Source organism: Rhopalosiphum padi, chromosome 3, assembly GCF_020882245.1.
Source record: "Rhopalosiphum padi isolate XX-2018 chromosome 3, ASM2088224v1, whole genome shotgun sequence".
Lineage (NCBI taxonomy): Eukaryota > Metazoa > Arthropoda > Insecta > Hemiptera > Aphididae > Rhopalosiphum > Rhopalosiphum padi.
In genome coordinates this window covers 36,158,479-36,175,006 of record NC_083599.1, presented here as the reverse complement: position 1 = coordinate 36,175,006, position 16,528 = coordinate 36,158,479, and the positions used below count along the sequence as shown (strand labels likewise).

The 16,528-nt window shown below is 28.4% G+C and overlaps 1 protein-coding gene across 5 annotated transcripts in view; it reads right to left on the bottom strand.

The window, feature by feature from the left end:
• Positions 1–667: 667 nt before the first annotated feature.
• LOC132924057 (potassium voltage-gated channel protein Shal) overlaps positions 668–16,528 on the bottom strand; it is a 65,459-nt gene continuing 49,598 nt past the window's right edge. The window contains exons 4-5 of one of the 5 annotated variants that reach the window (XM_060988133.1): positions 12,510–12,662; positions 668–8,331 (exon numbers count right to left, since the gene is read on the bottom strand). In XM_060988133.1, the coding sequence (XP_060844116.1) occupies positions 7,867–8,331; positions 12,510–12,662 (618 nt within the window). In that variant the 3' untranslated portion in view covers positions 668–7,866. The other 4 variants (XM_060988132.1, XR_009661289.1, XM_060988135.1 and 1 more) reach the window with 4 other exon arrangements.

The window sequence follows — 16,528 nt, the reverse complement described above, 5'->3', positions numbered from 1 at the left end:
TGGAAAAAAAAACAAAACTGCAAAATGAAAACAAATGGTTTATATATAACCACGTGTCGCATGGTTAACACATTACAGAAAACTGATTAATTTTGTATCAAAGTCCTTCTAGCAATAATCGTGCTCCTACAATGTTTAATTTCGTTTCCGGGGTTGTTGGTATTTTTAAGACTCAATATATTGGACATTTTACGGCCAAGTCAAGTATTGTACGCACACGCATAACGTTAAATACTCATATAATTATATAGGTATAAAATGTGATATAATATATTATATATCAATGGAATCGTGTGCAAGGCACAATTCGTTCTAAAATCAGTAAAATCTAATTAATAATTAATAAATTCTTCGCCGATCTAGCTGCTGGTCAATTTTATACACATTACACAAAAACTAATAAAGGTTATTGTTGTCCATACTTACTTATACTTACTTAATGTGATCAATCCATGCTGTGCTTGCATCCAATAATACTCTCGCGGGAGTACTTTTTGTACTTTATACACTGGATCGACAGGTTTTCCAATGATAGTATTTTACATAATATTATAATACCACACGGTTCTGAACTATTTTACCGGAAATGATCCAATAAAATAATCTTCAAGAATTTTCGCTTGAAAGGAAACATGTAGAGGTAAGTACAAAATAGAAAATAACAACGTTTTCAGGAATTTTTTTTTTATTAAAACGAAATAACCACTTCTAAATTCGCATTTTTAAAAACAATCTATACCATTTAGCTGTTGTATAATATATTTTATAAACAATTTGTAACTTGCTTATTTATAAAAAAAAAAAACTTTTTTTTTTTTCATTTAGTTGTTTACCATGCTTAAACAAATTGAATGTAATACAAACGACTATATTGATGAAAAATAATCAGAATGGTCCGAAAAGATGACTGACAAATGTATCTAATATAATTTGATCAATTAACCAATCATTAAAAATAATAATACATAGTACATTTGATCAAATTGTATAAATTTAATATATTAAAACAATGTTAAAACAGTTTTATTAACAGTTATTTGATTGGATTTATTAATAACGTTCAAAACTTTTCGGGCCAAGCTGACAAATGTTTCAGACAATCCTGGCCAAACTATGCACGAAGACAAGTTAATTCATTTAGAAATTATTAGGCTTAAAAAAAATTTTCTATGGATATCTATTTAAATAGGTACTGTTATAAAGGTGTAATGCAAGAAGCTAAGCAGACTTTAACGTAGAAAAGTAACTTATAGGTATTTTAAATTTAAATTGCACGTATAATTTAGGTATACTATAGCAGTATAGGTATATATTATATACACACACACATATTATGTATAAATAAAAATAAATGATTTTATTTACGTAAAAATGTAGGTAGTATGTAATAAACTGAGTTGGATCGTATGATAAAAATACGTTTTGTTCGATAGATATTTGATATCAAGTAAAAATCCACAAAAGGATATAATATATGCTTTTAAAACCGATGTTGTTAAATAATTTGGCCAGAATATCTTAAAACACCCTGATATAATAGTAGTAGTAGTAATAGTAGTAATTGTTGTTGTTGTTGTAGTAGTAGTAATAGTAATAGTAGTAGTAGTAGTAGTAATAGTAATAGTAGTAGTAGTAGTCAAGGTGGATATATAGGTGGATATAGGTGGACCTTGGTAGTAGTAGTAGAAGTAGTAGTAGTAGTAGTAGTAGTAGTAGTAGTAGTAGTAGTAGTAGTAGTTGTAGTAATAGTAGTAATAGTAGTAATAGTAGTAATAGTAGTAGAAGTAGTAGTGGTTGTTGTAATAATAATAATAATAATAATAATAATAATAAATATAATTAATTTTAACATTAATAAATTTGTTCGTCTTTCTAATATTGTTTAAAACATAAATGCATCAATATTATCTGTTAACAATAATAATTATAATAATGAATGCGCTGTTAAAAATTAGATAGTTTGCTTGTTTAAACTGTTTTTACATGTTATAGGCATATAATAATAGTTATTCATGATCCATTATTTTATTAATACAAGTCTAAAAAAGATTAACAAATTTTACCTAAAAGATGTTCAATTGAACAATTTATGTCCAATAGACAATGGAAAACACACCTGTTGGCTGTTACGCGTTTAAACTGTTTAATGATTCAGGTGATCTATAGCTAAATAGTATCTATCTATAATACATTCATTTTATGTATTATTTATATATTAATATATATATTTTTTTTATCTACTCGAGAGTTAGCGCAAGTAATAAAAAATACTAATAAGAAAAAAACTAACGATTTTAAACAAGAACGATGACAATTATTATGATATATATGATATAAAATGTTTGTTATGAATAGTATTATATTTATTTTGATGGTTTAATTTAATTTCATATAATATAATAATATATAACATATATAATAATGACCCTTTTAAGATCTAGAAGACTCAAATATATCGTACAACAAACTCGTAGATATGGACAGACAGACGTTACGTTCAATATCAATTATAATAATTAAAAAAAAAGAGATTTAGAATATTTTCATTTAAACGCTTATTTTAATCTACTACACACATGCTTCGGCACAATTATAGATGTTTAAAAAGATCGTTTTTAGTTTGGGATCCAATTCAATTGTTACGTAGCGTCGTTTTTTATTCTAATAATATTATGATTGTGTTATTCTATATCAATTCGTATTATAAGTGTTTTGCCACGTAAACTGTTTCGTTTCTTTAAAAATAGGTAGTTTTTTTTGGTTTTTTTACACATTTGTGTACATTTTTTTTTAGCAATAAATTAGCCACTAATTAAAAATAAATATACCTCTAATATTACTGTTCGATATGATCAAAACATGGTGTTTTTAATTTGTCATTATTGAGACATATTATATTGACATTTAATAATTAGTATAAGTAATAACCATCATTTTGACCTATGTGTTCAGGGAAAAATTTCTAATACATACAAAAAGTAGAGCATGTATTATATTATTATGTAACATAAGATTATATCTCGAGTTTTAAAAATATTTAATATATGATATACCTAACTATAATATTAAATAATTACAATTTTTTAATCACAAAATTTGAGTAGGTAATTAGTTGATTCTATAATCGACGAAAATGTTTTATATTATTATCAATCAAGATATTACAATAAATTACGAAGTAAACATTTTATTGTGGATCTATTATTTATTATAGTAATAATATGACAACTGTACAGACTTATCGTAAAATTAAATATTATTATTAGGTTTGAATGTTGGTATATTATAAATATATGTTACAAAAGTTTGGTGAATATATTATTATAATATAGGAACAGCTATCGGTAGGTATGATCAAAGTATTATGATAATAAATATATGCTTTAATAATGTCGAGAACAAATAGGTCGAATGATGCTTTTGCAGTCTTTCGCAATTTTCTATATAATTTCTTGGGAATTTCTCACTTTTGACAAACCCAAAGTACCATCTGGGTACAATGTAAAATCGATAAACACACATGCAATTTATGGAGCCTTAATAAAAAAGAAAGCGTTTTTGAAAAAAAAATAAAACACATAATTGTAAAACTAATAGCTTCTTTGCTCCCGCTCAGGATCTATAATAAAGATAATTGATGGTTTGTATTAAATCGACGTTAAATTTTTTACACGGTCGTAATAATTTAATTTATAAATAAAGTAATAAAAAAATAATAATCATAATATATTTACAAAATATGGACAGCCTAGTAATGTAACAGAAATATAATATAACTGGTGCCCACTGCCCAGAGTCCTTGGCGAGAACAGGTGTTACATGGGATAAGTAAAGTAAATTAAAATATGCACATCGAGGGCAATGTGCCAATAAACCACATTGTTTTGGAATTTGTCCTAATTTTTAATTCTAGTCGATAACATTTCTTGGGTCGTGTATAAAAAATATAAAAGGGTTCTAAATCGATTTTTGTATATCCAAAGAGCACTTTCAAAACTTGATAATAATACATAGGTTCATAGGTATAATTCTATTGTTTACAAATATAAATTTTCTTACAATACACCATTACTGAAAGAACATACCTATCGTTTTAAGTTAATATATACTCCAATTCCAGGTTTTGTTAGATCATCAGCAAAATCACGTATGCCCATAAAATAAATAATTTCTCTGCACATTAAAAACGATATAGACTATATACTTAATTCTAAAATATAATATAATAACGTTTGGACAAATACATTTTATAATAAGTTTTATTTAGTTTAGTTTAGCTGTTATGATTTAAAAGTCAACAAATATTTAAGAAAAATATATCGCTACATATTCAATACGTACCTATAAGTGTTAAGGTCTTAATAAAAATTAAAAATTATAAAAGTGATCAGTTATAATTTAGATAATGTTGAAATTTTGCTGTCACGTAAAAACAATCGTTTTACTATAAATTATATTTATTTTTAATAAAAGATCGAACATGTAAGTTAGTAAATAAAACGTAAGCTGATTGTCCATTGGCTTAATAATTTTAATTATGTAGATATCTAGTGATTAATATTTTTTAATTGAAAATAATTTTAAAATTTACAGGAATCAATCATAAACTACAAACAACTATAGAAGTATCTCCTAATTAATTTTAAAAATGTGCTTTTTTGAAAAACATCGATTTAGAACCTCATAACAATAGACCCACGATTAAATGTAACAGATTAATAAAAAAAATGTTCAAAGTTTATGTATTACCTATATAACTTTTGACTGTTAATAAATCTAGGTCCTTTGAAAATTAAAATCAGACGTTTTGGTGTCGCTCGTTTCTTCACAACTCACGTTTTGTGTACCTCACACTTAATATTGGCCGAAAATAACCTTAACAAAACCCACTATGACTTAGAGACTAGTTTTATAAATTAAACTTGACAGAAAATTATTATTATTTACTCTTTACACGTTGCATAATATTATGACGCGAACTTAGTTGATTTATCATCATGCTTATTGAACTGCGAATATTATACCTTTGCCTATACGTATCCATTATATGTTACAAAACAACAGTCAAAGTTAACGAATTTTGTCAAAATCTACACATTTGAATATATATGATAAGATTCCCAAAATTTAATCTATTGGGACGGGGATGGCATCCATCTATCTACAAGACTTATATCGCTACAAGGAGTTTGTAGGCTGATTTAAAATTTTAAATGGTGGAACGAAAAGACAAATCAAATCGCTTTGATATACGTAATAAACTGCAATTAAACTGTCGAGGCGTAGAGTTTGAGGCTGATAAAAATGAATTTGTTTTTAAATATTTTGAGTTATGTAACTGAAAAATATGAACACATCTGATTGAGTTAACAAATTTGAATTTTTTGTATGGATCAATAATTTATTGCGTTATTGTTTATTTTTAAACTTAAATTTTTTTTCACAAAATAATCGAACAAGAAGGGAATGCGATACCGCCGTAGGTATCTAAACTGATTAGTATATACCTACTGGTTGAATAATGGAATTTAATAATTATACGGTGGATGCATTTTGAACTTAAGATATAATAATTAATAGTATGCGTTGTTTAAATACGTTGTAATAGTTTTTGTTTTATAATTTTGAACAATAAGAACCATAGCTATTACCGTTTCGATCGTCTGTTTGAATATGAAAATGAAATCATCGATATTTCTCCCGATTAATGTTTGAAAAAATTTTGTTTTGTCGTAACATAGTAATTAGTGGGTAGGTATATGTTTTTGAATAGGCCCTAATAACGATTAAATATGTAATGACGAGGAGCAGCTCCGTCGACGGGTTTCAGCTGTTACTTGACGCATTATTATTTCAAACCCCGCATTGTTAGTGCAAACCCCACTCGGACTTTGCTCGATTAAAATTGCATGCACACAGGGTGGACGGAAATTGTTGATGTGACCGGGACTAAGTTCGACCAGATACCACACTGTATTCCGCACGTGCACATAATAATAATTGTATATATGTATCATACGTGTTAGACGTATTCATTATTCGGTTCGCACACAAGCCGTATTATTTTAATCACTGCGTTGTTCTATACGCAGAAAGGACTGTGTGTATAGCCAGTAGGTATATATAATATGCTCGATAGTGGTGGGACACGGGTGGGGAGAGTGGGGTAGCGGGTTTGTTCCTGGTGGCGGAATGAACGACTTGACGCGACAAACCGTTGTTCGTCTGCGTGGGTGTTCAATGTCGACTGGATAGAATTTATGACGAGCGTAGGTAGCTACAGGTAGTCACTAGGTACACAAAAAAGGCTATGGTGTCACACAATTTGTTTTTCACGATAAAATAATATTAGCATAGATAATTATATTTCGACCATTATACGGGAAGGAAAACAGATTAAATGTAAAGCTCCCATGGTTTTTTTTAAAAACATTTTTAAAATGCTACGCGAGTCATGTACCTACCTACGCATAAGTGCCAAGGCGTATTATCATCATCATAATAGCAGTAGTCGTCGTCGTCGTCATGCAGATAATCGTAACGACGTAAGTATCGCACAAACGTGTGTGTGTATTTGAAAAATTGTCAAGAGGACGCTACACCCGAATATGTTGTCTCCGATTGTGTGTATTGTTATAGCTTTAATATTAAAGCTAATTGACCTAATAATATCAAAGTCAAGAATATTATCTGTGCTCAACTTGTTCGAAATTTTAATTCAATTCAAAGGTGTAACTAGTCCTTTAAGTCCGGGGGAGCTAAATTCCTAAAAATGTTTTATAGAAAATTTTTTTTAATTTGATTATTATTTATTGTTTCTATTGGTGTTTACAACTGATTTGAATGTTTATTCGTTTATATAAAACATATTATTATATTTTGTTATATTGTAGGCAAAAATAAAGTTAATACTAATATGTTTATATGCACATAAATTTATCCAAAATTTCTGGGAGGGGGGGCTTGGGTGGGCTTCAGTTCAGGGTTAGTTACGCCTATGATTCAATTCACTCCATTACTCCAGTATTAAAGCCGACAACACGAGATCGGTTCTGCTCGACTCGAATTTGTTATTTAATATTTATCATATTTGTAGGACGGCGACCGCGCACATGTTGCGAGTATATAGCGTTCTCTTAGTAAACGGCATATTATTTTTGAATTCCCAACGGAATGATACGTTTGTCGGCAATGGACACGATGACGTGATCGGACACCTCGTCCTCAATCACTCCGACAAAGTCTGAAAACGGTGTCTACACCTTAAAACCGGCGAGTGACGTTATTTTCGCGGCGGCGACGGAGTCGACTAACTAGCTAGGTATATATATATATAAAAGGACATATATTTTAATATTTATATGGGTACACCAAAACTGCAGTTTATGTGAAACGCGCACACCCTCGACGGGACTACAGGCCGGACTAATGACTTGGGGGGGGAGGGGCACGCGCCTATAATAATACACTTAGGGTTAGCCAGGTAAGTAAAATACCTATATATAATATAATACACACACACACACACACACACACACACACACACACACACACACACACACACACATATATATATATAGTATTAACAACGATAATAATATAACGACGATAATGATATTAATAATGGCGATTATCATTATTAATATTATCACGTGGCCGTAAAACGTACTATATTATTAAAACAATACACGATACGGTAAAACGACAGAATAAGTGTACGCGACGAGACGAACAAACGGGAAACGACGCGCGCATGACTGCAGCGAAAAACGAAATGGAACGGTTAATAATAATAATAATAATAATAATAATAAAACGTAACAATAAAATAATATTACAACGTAGTGGTTCGGAGTCGGACGGCGGCTAGAGGAACGTGATGCGCACTTGCGGCTTGTCGTTGTTGGAGGACAGCGACGGGGACGGCGGGTACGAGGCCGACCCGTAGTCCATCTCCGAGTTTGGATAGGACGTGGGCAGGTTGACGACGACGGACGACGTGCTCGAGTTGGGGTTGTTGCAGCCGTGCACGGACACCACGGATGTGGAGCCGCCGGCCGGCCCGACGCCGCCGCCGCCGCCACTGCTGCCGGCCACCGCCGTGGTCGCGGCCGCCGAAGCGGACGCCGAGGACGGCGAACCCGCGGCCGACGACTTGTGGCCCGCGGACGCGGACGGCATGTCGCAGCTGTTGTAGTCGAGCGAGTTGCTCGACTTGCCGCCGCCGGGCGCCGCCGCCGCGGACGTGTGACGCTGCTTCATCTGCACCTCGATCAGCTCCTCCTCGTTGATGGGCTCTCCTATCGAGTCCGGCGAGCTCTCTCGCTTGTGCTTCTGAAACATCAATACGCGATCCGACCGTGTTAAATACCACATATTATTATATTATTATACCTATATAACATGATATTATGATGATGCGCGCGGATGGTCGAGGCGCGATGACAATTGGTAATATTAATAACAACAACAACAACAACAACGCGTACAAGTGTACAACGTATAATTTCATATACAACAATATATAATATAATACCACCGTGGATTTTGTCCGGGTGTCGTGACGTGTGTATAAACGTATTATATTATTACAACGTGCATCTACATATATAATATATTGATCTACCAAACGTATACATAGTAAAATGCTCAAACACTATATAATATTATTATCTACACACGTCAGTGATCGTTTAACGGCATTAACCAGTGCCGTATCCAGTGGAGAGGGGGGATTTTGGGCTTAAGCCAACCCCGAAATCTTTTATTTTAAATAATATGTGTATATATGTTTTTAATTTATTTCCTATTTTCCTATAGAGTTAAGTATGAATGTTTAAGCCCCCCCCCCCCCGAAAACAAAATCCTGGGTACGGCACTGGTATTAACGGTCATCGTGTAGTAGTGACGTGTACGTGCGACGTGAATTACCGGACATCAGAGATATTCGATATCGTGACGGTATATTTATATTATGATATATTATTATAACTCGACGTCGCCGAGAAGCCGCCGCCGACGACGGTGGCGGTGACGCGTCCTATCTTTTAAATGCGCTTGTGCGCGCACAATATTCGCAGCCATTAAATTGTATTCCGGTTTAGACGCTTGCGGATAATAGCTAGTGTGGTATACCGGGCGATTCTTTTGTCGAACAGCACACATTATTATTTCGAAATCTATTGAAGCTTTTGAAAATGTCTCTTTAATCTCACATCACGATTTCCAGTCAACAATATAATATGCTTTTTTTTTTCAATATTTTCTTTTCGTTGTATGTTTTTTTAGTTTATTACATTTTTTTTTTTTTTTAATGACTACATGCATTTTTAATTTCGTGTTCGGAAGCGGAATACGTAAAACTGAAATTCGGACGAGTAGTTTATGAGTTGTAATAAGTAAGTATTTAACGTTTAGGTGGAGCGGAGTGCAGCGATATACGGGGGCGCTCCGCATAATGTTTGTCTACTACTCCGATCACCTATATATTATATTATTTATCGGAATACTCCACAAAATGCAGGTTGTCATTTAAAAAAATTAAAACTTAAGAAATATTCTTTGATTACGACTGGGAATAATGTAGGAAAAATATTTTCAAAATCGTCAACAAATTTTAAAATAACGAGACACGAGTGTTGTTTGATAAAATAATTACCCAGTTAGAAACACATCCATGCATTCACCGTAAAACTATATTATTATTATTATTATTATTATTATGCATACAGGTACTGTAAATTGCAAACATACGCGTTGTATTATGTACGCTCGAACGAGTTAAAAGAATTTTTTTCGAACGATCAAACACTATTCGAGTGTCCCGATCAAAATACTAAACAGAAAATAATTATAATTTTCAAAACCAGTACTTATTATTTATTAACAATTTATCACGAAAAGAAGCGTGATGGCTTATTTTTCATGCTAATCATGCATATATCACGATAGTTCAAACTCCTTTTAAATATAATAAAATGTATCATGTCTATAGCAATTCAAGAGTTTGATTTTTTCCGATCGTTACGAACGCTGTATAACACATTAACACTATATAGGTGTAACTGTCCTATAATAATATATCGATTTCAGCCGCGCACTTTGGCGGGATCCGTGTTGGTTTTTTGTCGACGATATTGTTGCCAAGTCAAAAGTTAAGATTTCGGCAAGCGCTGCACGTTTATAATAATAATAATAATAATAATAATAATAATATATTATACACAACTCGACGGGTCTGCTAATGCATACCCGTAATTACACCAACACCTGCGCTCGTTTATATTGCATACACACTACACAGGTATACATATATATTTACGTATACATCTATATTATTCGCTTGTGAACGAGACTCGTATACTCTTATATCATGTCCGTGTTACTGGGCCTTTCCCTGCTTTTGTTTGTGACCCTTTTTTTTCACCGTCGAAAATACTCACTACATTTTTTTTAACGTATAAGCTAGGTATATAATATTAGAACTTCACAGGGTCTTATGTCTCGAAGTCACTGCGTACATGACACGACTGGTTGCTTTTTAATCCGTGTTATTCAATGGTACAATTACCTACATGTAGACCAGTGGTGTAAATTATTACTATAACTAAAATACTTTGGTTTTTTTTTTCAAGTATTAAAAATATTACTTAAACTATGTAATGTTTGCGGAAAGCATTTTCTGCGGTACAATACGCATTTTTAATTAGAATGGTTATAGTAATAACCTTTATCATATAAATTAATATGTATGTAGACTATACAATGTAGCTTCATGTTGTACATGTAAATTTCTAAGCATAATATGGAAAACAAAATCAACATATTTTATACATTCTTAGAATGTATAATGTGAAGTAATCAACAGTAGAAAAAATATACTTAATTTACATCGTATGAAAGAGGATTATAATATTTAATATCTACGTAGTGTTTTATGTTAATTTTAAATACCTTTTTATTTATTGTCATAATTACATGCCAGTATTGCAGTAACAAATGTATTAAGTCATAAGTAAGTTAAATTCATAAATAACGTCAGCTATCGCTATTCACTATTCCTGATTTTGTATTTCATTATTGTGGTGCCATAATCGTCACTGTACCTACCAATTTATAACAAGTTAATTATTAGTTTACAAAACTTTATGTTTATATATGTTTATAGCGTATTCTATACTATAATAAAATTACATTGTTTCTAAAAATTAAAACGACAAAATGTTTTTTTCTATTTTTAAATAATAGTATTAGGTATAATATTATAACTACTACAACGTCTAAAACTATGATTTTTTTTTTTTTTTTAATTGTTTTTATTAGATAAAAAAGTGAATAATTTGGTAATTTTTAAAATATTAATTCAATTCTAATTAAATCGTTTATCGATGTCTTACAAAAATAAAATAATTTTACTACAATGTGACTTCAGGCATTTTTAGTATGGTTGTTTTGATTAATACAGTTAGATACAAATATATAAATAATAACTATATATTTTTAATATCTATAAGCTATTATTTATTAAGATTTATTTTAAAACATGCAAATAATTGTTTAAAGGTTTAGGTATATGAATTTTTTTAAATAATTTCTCAAGTACAAAAAAGTTTAATTATTCAGCTCTACAAAACTTTACTACAATTTATTTAGAAAAAACTACTAATTACAATATTATACTTTAACTACCTATAATTACATATTAAAATCTACGTTATTTGATGTTATTTATTATTAAGTAGGTACCTACCTATTCATTATAACGTATACTGTTGGATTTTGTATTGTATTCTATATTATACGATATATATATTGCGCTATAGTGTTTACAAATATACCTACTTGTATATTTATATTTTATTGACTAGAAATATCTAATACAGTATAATCAAATTTAATTAGAAAGTGTATTGTGCATTGTTGTTTAAACCATAGTTTCCCAAACTTTTAACGGTACGACTTACAAAAATATAAATACTTTTTTCTTAAATAGATACTTTATATTATACATAATAATAAAATTGCAAAAACAATTATTTATTTAATTAAAAAATATATATTAATGATTACTTACTTTATTAATTTAAAGTGAAGGGTGTATTTTTTTTTTTATGGATTTTTTGATTTTTTGATGATGTTATACACCCATTACTTTCATGGAAAAATAAAATTAATTAATTGATATCAATGAATGTATATACTGAAATGCCGAAATATAGTGTAACACATTTTTATATAAAAAATAACTTAAATATTTTATCAATTATTTATAAGAAATATTAATATTATAATTATTATATTTAAATAAAATATACATGAGAATTTTATGTAACCCATAGTAAGTTTAGGAACCTTTGGTTTAAACTAATTCAGTAATTTAAAAATGAATTTTAGTATCAAAAATTAAAACAATTCTACTTTTTTAATAGTGACTATAAATGACTATCGACATTCAAATGAACTTTTTACTAAAGATTTACCTAGTATAAATGAAATAGAAACTATCAAACCTGATACCGTTGATTACAGCATCTTGTACAGCATGAGCTTAAGAAGTTCACCCTGCTTAATGCCGAATGGCTAGGGCTCAGTAGGGGAGACGGTGAGCATGGCCTTTTTGATTGACCGTTATATGGCACTTCGAGCTCCACAAACTCTCTATCCTAACATAAAAAAAAAATTAATTCTAAAAATAATTTCTTATGTGAAAAAAAATCGGTAACTAAAAGAATAGATACAATAGAAGAAAAATCGAGTATGAATATTGGTAAGTATGATTAAGCACCTAATTATAACATAGAATTATTAATTAAAATGGTTTTATTTTTATTATAATTCGTTATCAAAGAATTTTACTCTTTATAAAAGTTATATTCACTAAGAATATTATTACGCTGCTTTACAGTTTGGTATAAGGTAGATACATAACAATATTTAAATTGAAGAATTTATATTTCGTAAGTACTTACGAAAAAAAAAATTGATTATAAACTCAAATAATGTTTGATGTTTTCTTTTCATATAAAAAATAAAATAAATTGTGAGGGTAAAGGTAAACAATATATAAAACAAGATTACGTAGTTTATTAGTATATAGTATATATTATGTACCTAAATTTATTAATACTATAAATTATAATATTAATGTTCAAAAACGTATTAATATATTTTTTAAATATAAAATGTGTATATTATACGTTTGAAAAAATATTCTTTTGTTTTTTAAAGGAGTGGTTAAAATTAAATTTTACGGTAAATTTATACTATAATCTATAGAAAAGCTTATTGTATTCATTGAATATAAATTTCAGGTATAAAAGCATTTACAATATTATTAGAATGATATAATACGATAATAACAATATACACAGTTGACAGATAAGTTTAACACACAAGCCACAATAATAAAAATATATTCGTAATATTAGTTTTTTTATATTAAGATTTTTCCTCCAGAAGATTATCCAATCGGTACGTGTATACTCATTTTTTATTAGAACATTTTATATTATAAGTACCTACTTTTGAGACGTCATTTTGCGAATTCTGTACTGTGTAAATAAATGCGTAATGAAAAACCACTGAAAAATGAATTATAAATGGTAGAAATACGATTTCATCTGATATAAATTTTGTTTTTTCTTTGTAATTCAAAAATAAATGATTTTTAAAAATCTTTTAATTGACACGAAACAAATGATTTACTGATAATTTATTAGTAGTAATTCAAAATTTTTTCAATTTTATGATTTCAGGTTTTTAAGTTCTAAAATAGTTCATTTTGGATTTTAAGACACTAACTTTATTAAAATAATCTCAAAAATATATAATTGTAAAAGCTCGAAATGTCTTACTCATTTTATTATCCAAATTGTTTATATTTATTTTGATTAATATAACATTTAAATATAGTAAATAATCGATTTATTTTTATATACTGGATTATGTTCATCCTATCTAGATAAATGTAAAATTTATATTTATATTTAGATAAATGTATGTATACAGTTATTTATAGATAACTATCTATCTTATCTTGATGAGATTTTAGTTGAATATTATTCCCAAAACTGGAGTCATTTTGTTCGGTTGTTACTTGTTAATGATAAATTAATCGTTTTCATAGCGTGGGAGATATAACATACTGTGTGTATGTTATATATTTAAAATCATGTGTGTTAAAACATCTAAAGGTTGAAATCAACAATGTTAAACAAATTCTGTAGCAGATAACGAATTTCATACCTTTAAAGGAAACAACCACGACAAACATAACATATCCGTACTGTGATTTTTAAATATTTATTTTTTTTATATTTTTAGTAGATTGATGAATGTATTTATTTTACTATGATGTGAGTTTAATTTTTGTGTTCGTATATTTGATAAAGTAGTCGATAAAATGCTTTGAGGGTGGTTTTTAATCTATTTTCAATTTTTAAGAGGCCAAAATTAAAAATTTTCAGTTCTTTTTTTAAATCGGAAAAACAAACAAAAAATTATGGATAAAATAAATGGTGTTTTTATGCTTAACCAGTTTTAGATAAAATTAAATTCTTTATTTTATTATAACTCAAATCGAAAAATTGCAGAAACTTGAAATTTAAATCAAGTGTAAATATTTATCATTTTTTATAAATGGCATAATTTTCAAAATATTTTGCCTTTTTTTTTAACTATTTACATTTTTTTTTTTAATTGTTAATAATGAAATGTTTGGTTAATAAGTTCGAAATTTTAATGTTAGAATTTTAACAAATTTTGTTAAAATAATGAAAATTAGCAAATTATTTCATAGTTAGAAATTCATTTTTGATATTTATTTCTAAGATTTGAAAATTTAATACAAGTTTCTTTATAAGTTTTTATACTATGAACTTATTTAGACATGTTTACAGTATGGTATGGGCTTACTCAAAATTGAATAACAATAGTTTAATATAGTGTAAATATAATAATAATTAAATGGCCACGTAAAAACCATCCTCGTTTCTTGAAGTGGACTTTGTATAATATATACGTTTTTATTACATAAATATTATTATAGTAGGTAATAGATATTAATAGATATATGTGAAAAATTATTTTTCAGCTTTATTTAATATTACAATGATTTAAAAAAATGTGTTTGAGTTTAAATATTAAAACACTTATAGCACCTAACCGAATGTATATACAATAGAAATATGCAGGTAATGTAATATTTGATTTTTTTTATAAACAAAAGAAATAGTAAAATGTATGTTTTAGTTAAGAAAATTACACAAGGTATAATTATAAAATGCCATTAAACGCGAGGAGGGGGGTGGGTCATATGTAATTAAAATGTATTAAACAATGTAAAAGTTGGTATCCAAACTTTTTAGAAACAATTTAAAACTAACGAATTTATTGTTGTTAAATTGTAAATACTTATATAACTAAAATCGTTCGATTTTCACACACTCAGAAACTAAAAACTTAACATAATTTAATGTCGGCAAGTGTAAACTAAACGATAAAGAAAAAGTATAAAGTGAACAATTTTATTATTTTGATTACGTAGCATATTTGACAACAATAACACGACGAACTGAGTTAAGATCACACAATATCGTAGCCTTTTTTTTTTATAAAACTATAAAAGACGTTACTTTTGTTATCGGTGACTTGTTCCTCAACATGTGTTGAGTGCACTTAATCATTTTTTAAGCTTTTTAATTATAAATCTAAATACTTTTGTTTTTATCTTCATCAAGATCTTAGGTGTCTGAGTATAAATTTATTAACAAAAGATAAAAGATTTATAATTTTGTATTTGCTTAAATTATGAATTCTGAAACATTAAACATCTGCTCAGTTTATGGAATTAACAAACTTGATAGATATCCACGAACTGTGCACAAAAAAATCTTATTAATGCAATGGATTTTTACAAAAAATGGAATGTAAAACATGAACAAAAACCATTCTAAATGTAAATTTTCAATAACATGCAATTATTAAAAAATTAAAATTGACCTGATTTGTGTCCTATTTAAATATTCGTTTTACATAAAATACGTTACTTATGAATAATTATATACAGAGTGTAACAAGACTATTTAACAAATATAGTAACATTTGTAATGGAAGTTTGTCAAATAGTCTTGTTACACCTTATATACAGTATACTGTTAAGTGTTACTGATATATTAAGTCTAAAGATCGTAAATTGAAAGTTGTTAGATTATTTCACAAATATTAGAAATCAGAAAAACACAGATGGCAAGCTACTAAATTAAATAGCAAAATTAATTATAGCTGTTTATAGCAAGTAAAAAAATTCTTATATACTATCATGGGGTAAAACTAGTTTTTTTAAAATAAATATCATAATGTTCTTTTTAAAATATAAATATAAGAATATCTAGATTACTTACATATTATTTGGCTATGAAGTAAATTGTTGCATATCTATGACAGGACTATAAACTTTAAATAGGTAATTAGAACAATTAATTGTAATAATTTATAACATTAAAAGTTCAAACATTTTTTTATGGCTAAA